A 7500-nucleotide genomic window follows, 5' to 3' on the forward strand; every position below is an offset into this window, starting at 1 on the left:
AATTCAGTCCCCATCTACTGCACTAGACTACTGTGAACAATCACTTATAATCATAAGACTTCTGTAGCACAGATCTGTATTCAGCAAGTTACACACATCTTTGCAGAGATGTGCATTTTTACCAAAAATTGTCATTCTAACTTTAACTAGCAAAGCATGATTAAACTGGTGGTGGACATTCTCTGGCAAAAGGGGTATATGCCAGGCATTTTTTCCAAATGTCTTTCTTCAACAGGGGTTCTAATAATCAAATTTGAAGAATTTCTACAAGACAAAAAAGTGTGAACATTTCAAACTCAATAATAAGCTGCCTCCTTCACACTTAACATCTGGAATTCCTTAGAGTCACCATAGCTAGGAACAACAATCAGGAAGTCTTTTTTTTATAATACATATAAAAATGTATTTCCCAAATAATTGCTGACTAACTGTATCATTTCATATTAATTGCATATATATAGAATAAACAAAGAAATTCAGATATATAGAGTTTAACTGATTACTCAGTTTCTGTAATTCCCTACCTTCCATTGGGGTTATGTGCAATAGTCTGTGGATAGATGTCACATGCTCCAAGATCCTTGACAGCCAAAGGTAGTCTTTCTCCATCCTGAATTTCAGCATCACCCATAGCTTTCAGATTGGCCTGCTGAATTTCAGAATGTCTGGCCCACACAATCTTGCCACTAACATCCATTGACATGGCTGGCTCCTCACGACCAAGCTAGGAAGAAAGGCTTAATTGATCTACTTGTGCTGTCAGTCATTTAATCTAAATAATTAAATCATATTGGGAATGAAAAAGGGATACATTCTATTAAAAAATTATATTCAGAGACACTTTAGACTCCTTTTCCAGTGATGCTAAAGAACTATGGACCTCCACCAGAGTGGCAGTGGAGTCCAGTGAGATGCAGGAATTTTGGATCCAGCTATTCATGAGGCAATAGAAGCTCTTCACAAAAGGTGTCCAAAGTGTCTCTGAATATGAGTGTTTAACATATCTACTTTAAATCTAACACTTACACCAAACAGTCTCTGATCACTATCATCTAAATCTGAAGTCAGCCTTTAACCATTACACAAACATATTAACTCTTATAATAGGCTTCCTATCATGATGAACAATCTCTTAGAATAGATGCATATCTCACCTTGACCATGACACTGCCTTCATCATAGCCAAAGCAGACATTGTTGGAGCCCTTGAGAGCTGATATACACCACACTCTATCAAGACCATAGTTGAGTGTGTTCTCCAGACGGTAAGTGTTAGCATGCCAGACCCTCACAGTGCAGTCCTCAGAGCCAGTCAGGATGATTGGTAGCTCCGGGTGGAATGATACTGGAGGAGACAGTTTGAATCTCTTAATATAATTTGTTTTATGACACTTCATTTTTAAGGGATTTTATTTTTTTTGTATGAATCAAAAAGATCCAAACATATATGACTCAGGAAAGAAAAATTCAGACCTGTCAGACCTAATTTTTAGCCAATACAATGTTCTACCTAGTTACTAGGGAAAACATACCTGAGGAAACATTTTGTGAGTGTCCTTCCAGGGTTTGCACACATGTTTTGTTTTGATAATCCCAAATCTTGACCAGACTATCATCAGCCCCTGAAATCAAGTATGGCTTGTCTCCACCATGGTAGTAATCCACACAATTCACTCCACGCTGATGACCCTCAAGAGTAAAGTTCGGCTGTGGAGAACCAAGCTGCCATACCTGTATTTAAAAAATAATTATTCAGAAATGTTACTTGAATTATATTTTCCAACCTCAGGATTGGCTTGGCATGAATTCCTACCAAGTAGCTAAGTAACACCATATATATCTATTAATCAATTACATATGAAAATATGTAGATACAAGAAATTAAAAAAAATAAATATACTTGTACCAAGGTTCCAATTAGCCTGGTTAACAGACCACAGTAAATTACAAAACGGGAAACAAAACTTTTCCTTAAAAAAAATTGAGGATATCTTGCTAGACTGCATTTCAATCATAAATTACCATAACTACACTCTACCCTAGACATACTATTCCTAATTAATGTCATGTAGCAAACCTTAAACTGTTCAAATAACTTCCAAGTATCAAAGGCATATGGAAATCTTGCCAGTCTTGTAATAATTCTATGAATACAAGCAGACCAAATATGATTTTCTTTCATAAGCATTAACCCAATAACAACGGGTGTCCCACATATGAGACACCCAAAAAAATAAACATTGCCGGGCGTCCCGCCAGTGTGACGCTGTATCGGGGCTCACGCCCCAACGCAGCAGCGGGCCACAGCCGGCAGGCAGACAGACTCCGGGGAAGCTCCGCCTACCGATTTTGTAACCGCCCGGAATCTTTTATTTTTGGCTTCAAAATATACAGGCGTTAATGGATTAAACATTGCAACTAGAAAGTTATCATCACCTTCACAGTACGATCAAGAGAAGCAGAAGCGAAAGTGTTGTTATCCTTTGGATTGATGACAATCTGCATTACATAGTGCGAGTGTCCCTCGAAAACTTGTTGGCAGGACCATTTCTTATCCCAGTTCCAAAGTTTGATTGTCATATCATCTATTAAAGAAAAACATTTGTCAATTTCAGAATACATGAGCTACAGATGTACAGTAATACACATATATCTACATACACTATATAAAACAGCTCATAAGGCAAATTTAGTTATACTCACCACTGCACGTAAGAATGAATGGCTGAGTTGGGTGTACAGCAATACACCTCACATAATCTGAGTGGGCTTCAAACTGGTGAGCACGCTCTAATGTATTATAATTATAAACACGAACTTGCATGTCATCTGAGCCTGTGACAACCCAATTTTTGCGGGCCACAAACCTTGCTGCTCTTACAGGAAGATCACATACCTGTAAATAGCAAGACAATTATATCTTAATGGTAACAATGATTTATGGGTATCATGATAATCACAGATAAGAAATTTGACAAATGAGACTAAAACATACGTCACTTAAGGGAAAATCTAACGGTTATAATGTAGCCAAATATATCTTTTCTAATCTGAAACTAAAAACATTGGCATATACAGAACTACAAACAGTTTCATCACAACTAAGAGCACTTACTTCAAAGCTCTTTACCAACTGCTGGCTCTCAATATTCCATACATGAACATTGCCATTGTAAAGAGATGCAAGCATCCATGGTTCAGTAGGGTGAAGATCAACTGATTTAACACGATCAGATCGAGCAGTTAATTTCCGCTTTACATCCAGTCGCAGCGGCTGAAATGGAAAAAATGTATTATTAATTTTTCATATTTAGTAATAATGCGAAGTTATAAAATTCAACATTTCCATATTTCAACTGGTACTCTTATACATACAAATAATATATATATACAAAATGTGAAATCATAAATAATTGTATCAACAACTGCTTCAAGCCCAATTATGCAGGAATAATTGTCATGCTACTAATAACAACATGCAGAACGAATTTTAGATGTAAAAAAATGTATATAAAACACACAACTGTATCCAAGGAAAGATATTCAAATATAAGATGATTTCTGGAAATAAGAATAATAAGAAATAAAACAATAAAGCAAAGCTTTAGAATGGCCAAAGCATCAAATACACAAAAAGTGCTTTCCATTAAAAAAAATAATAAAAATAAACAAAAAGCCAAAGCTAAAAACATTAAAAACCATTGTTATCAAATTCCATGAAAGGTTTTTTATTCAGCAATTTAGTCACTATTATCTTTTTTTTCATTACATGATAATCACTGTTACGCGCAAATCAATTTAAAACTGCCTCAAATTGAGTCTTCATTAAATAAGTAACAAGGACATCATGCAGCTGATCCACAAATTTCTGAGAAGAAAATTCAAAACTCCCTAAAGGGGTAGCTGATAAAAATAATTTTAAAAACTCCCCGAAAACAGTAATGTTTGGAGGTGCTTTAAACCATGTGGAAGGACATAGGTTCAAAATAAATTTGCCTGCCAGTACTAATCCATTAGTCCACCATTCAGGTAGAAAAGGGTAAAGATTATGAGGGAGCTTCAAACACCACCTTTACTCAAATCCACTTGTCATCAGCAAGTGATAATGAAAACACATCACATAAGATTGAATTGTCTTGGTTACCTTACTGAGGCAGAAAGAGGTTGAACTGTGTTTGGACCTTTGTTTTCCTTCAAATTTACTTTCACTTTGAAAACTTCCGAGAATCGTCTGGATGAAGTAATTCTGTACGAACACAAAGTTCACAATGGACTAACAGGATTTTTCTATCAAAAACATTTAGTTTTAATGAACAAATTCATCCACTGCAGTAAGTAACTACTTTCTTGGCAAGATAGCCATAAAAATGTCGAATGAGTGTTTAAAATATTTTCCAAAAGCAAGAATCCTTATATCATAAACTTTGTTAATTCAAATCTTTATTGTAAACTTGGTTAATAATTCAAATCTTAACTATAACCTAAGTTAATAAACTCAGTTTGTGACTCATCTGTTATTCTTTATATCTTTATTTTTACAAAAAATCTCCTTTCCAATAAATCTTGCATGAACTCTTTAAATTGTCAAAGTGGATAAGAGTTCCCTAATAGAAAGTTACAGATCAGGCAAAAGAATGACTAACAATTTTACTAATCTAAAAATAAAATATAAAAAATTGGAAATTGCATCACAATGAAAAAGTTTAACACGTCTGCTAAGTACATATAAAAAATCAGGTGATATCTGCTGTCACAAGCCTAAACAAAAGTGTGACCACTCACAATGTTACATAACTGTCACACATTGTCACATAAACAAGCCCAGGATAATACCTAGTGTAGTAACCTAACTTACATATAGCATAATGTAATATCAAGTTACAACATCTCTTAATAAAAGCTTAAAAAAATATAGCAATACTGCCACACCAGGACACATACATAAATCCTATAAGCCCACTTTATGGTATTGAAGATCAGTTCAGAATAGATCAAATATTTATTAAGCATGCTTTTATAGCATTCAATCACAGGCATTTTATATTAGTTTCAGTCCGGGTTCATCCTTAACAATAACACAGAAAGACAACAAATCTCCAATGGATATTCCAGAATCAAAAACAGAGAAAGCACTATAATGTGTGATATCCACTAACAATATTATTATCAACAAATAATCTACTAACTCTGCGTCAACATATGATGTTTCTATTTTTAGGCCTGTAAATTTTAATAGCTGGTGATTATGATGCACACAAATAAATAATTTAATAGGTATTCGGGATTAGCAAATGGGTTAATGAATGGCTAGACAGTACTAAGAGGGGACATTTTAACATTTCTGAATTTTATGCGCATATTTGAGTAGAAGAGATCATAATAATTTTCTACTGACTACCTACTGCTAAGAAATTAATGGATGACTGGGAACCTTGGAAAAGACTATAGGCAAATATGTTCCCATTCTCTGATGGCTTCCACTATTCATGATGAAATGATTACAAGTATCTGACACTGGTTACAGGTTGGTGATGGTATGGATGTATCCTCTCAACCCAGTGCGCCTACAATTTTGCCAATGGAAATATGTGAAAAATAAAATAATATTTATACAGTCTACTTTTCAGGATCAGATTTCTATACAACTTTTGGAAATTTATGTTCCTATTCCATATTCCAAGTTTATAAATGTACTTGGTATGAAATGCTCAAATGAAACTATAAAACATTATTAGCTAGAATTTAAACTCCCAGGAATAATAATCCCCATACAATTAAATTAAATATTATATTTGCCATTAAATATGTAATGTACTGTTTATTCAACCCTCCTAAATCAAAACAAAGTACACAAATTTTCAAGATCAAACAAACTGAGGAATAAACAAAAAGTATGTTCAATATCTTAAAGTCTTCCAGTAATACCTTTTTCATCTAAAACCAATTCTGAGTTACCTTCAATAAAAAAAATATATATATACTATCCTGGACAATAACTTTACCATTTTACTTGACTTGATTTAATTTGGAAGCGTCTCCAATTCAATAGGAAATGTACAGTTTCAACTAGAAGTGTTTGATTACTCTGTTTTCTTGGCCATGATCTTTACCATAATGCATAATTAATCAAATGGATTTGTAAGTTATGTCTGCACCATTAGTTTACAGTGTCTGAAATTATCATGTACTTTTAATTGCAATCCCTAGGGTTTCATTGTCCGATTTAATCATTTTTGTGCTGGTTTTACACATTTTTTTCAATTCTTTTTATTTAAACCTTTTTTACCCCAAAGAATCAATGAAATCACAGAATTTCCTGCAGATTTTTTTTTCTCTCTCTCTCTCTCACTCTCTCTAAAAGGGTGCGTCCCTATTGGTAACAATTAACCATCCCCATAAACCAATCCCCATTCCCCTATGCCCTTCTACGGACTCAAACAAGAGCTTCCCGAAATTCTCTTTTCAATGTGAATGAATGGAATAAAAAAGAAAATTCCAAAATACTAGCCATGTTTAACCTCTCCTACAAATAGGGTATCATGCAATCCTAAAAGCACAACAATAACCTTTCCTGTTATCTATTCATTCCCTTGACTGGGGAAACAAGCCTCCCTATACCTCCCCTTCTATAACGCTTCATGATTAAGAATTTTTTGTATTTCTTACAATCAATAAGAAGGCAGAGTCCACTTCCCTCAATTTCTCTATGTTGCTCCAAGTAACATTAATTGCAACTTTTAGTCCTCTACAAAAATATCTTCTTCAATCTGCCCTACCTTAGTGCATCCATAAAATAAACAGTATCACCCTTCTAGGGAATAAACAGAAGGTAGGAAGGCTAAGTTCGGATTTTTAGGGCCACATGATACCCTGGTTTTCGGACTGGAGAGTGTGTGCCTCTCGATAATGAATGACAGCTTATTAATTACGTACATACAACGAGACCACAGTACGGTGGTATCTGTTACTGTACACTATATCCTAAATTTCTCCTTACCAAAACAGAGAAATTATACCACTGTTTAGACTTCATATATCCCCTTCCCATTAAAGTAAAAGGAATTCTAGCATCGAATCCTCTTGCTCTCTCAAAATTTTATTAGTGCTGGGAAAGGTATCCTTAACAAGCAGTTCCAAGACTCTGTCAGTTAAGTACGGTCCCTTTATACACAAATTTGTCAATCTTTAATATAGTCGACATGCGTGATTCAGTACCTACATCATAATATAAACTGAAGGTAATTATACAGATATGATAAGAGGTAGATATGTCTGTTTACAATCATACCGGGTTGACTGTCAACTTCGAAAACATTCACCTATTTCTATGTCAACACACAACAGAATAACATTAACCTGTGAGTAACCTATCATGCCAGTTATAACAGCATATGACGAAGAAGTTATTAAGATACTCACCATGATGAATAGTTGTAAAAGACACAAATATGACGAAATTCAGCTCCCACGACCACAGATTTTCCTGAGCGAACCTTTCGA

At 34.5% G+C, this 7500-nt stretch overlaps 1 protein-coding gene across 4 annotated transcripts in view; it reads right to left on the bottom strand.

The window, feature by feature from the left end:
• beta'COP (coatomer subunit beta') overlaps positions 1-7500 on the bottom strand; it is a 19778-nt gene that overhangs the window by 12220 nt on the left and 58 nt on the right. For all 4 annotated transcript variants that reach the window (XM_070137889.1, XM_070137888.1, XM_070137887.1 and 1 more), the window contains exons 1-7: positions 7420-7500; positions 3116-3274; positions 2704-2896; positions 2437-2585; positions 1533-1731; positions 1155-1345; positions 525-724 (exon numbers count right to left, since the gene is read on the bottom strand). The exon at positions 7420-7500 is cut by the window's right edge and continues 58 nt beyond it. In XM_070137889.1, the coding sequence (XP_069993990.1) occupies positions 525-724; positions 1155-1345; positions 1533-1731; positions 2437-2585; positions 2704-2896; positions 3116-3274; positions 7420-7422 (1094 nt within the window). In that variant the 5' untranslated portion in view covers positions 7423-7500. The remainder of the gene's footprint in view (positions 1-524; positions 725-1154; positions 1346-1532; positions 1732-2436; positions 2586-2703; positions 2897-3115; positions 3275-7419) is intronic.

The sequence above is a fragment of the Penaeus vannamei genome, chromosome 23 (assembly GCF_042767895.1).
Source record: "Penaeus vannamei isolate JL-2024 chromosome 23, ASM4276789v1, whole genome shotgun sequence".
Lineage (NCBI taxonomy): Eukaryota > Metazoa > Arthropoda > Malacostraca > Decapoda > Penaeidae > Penaeus > Penaeus vannamei.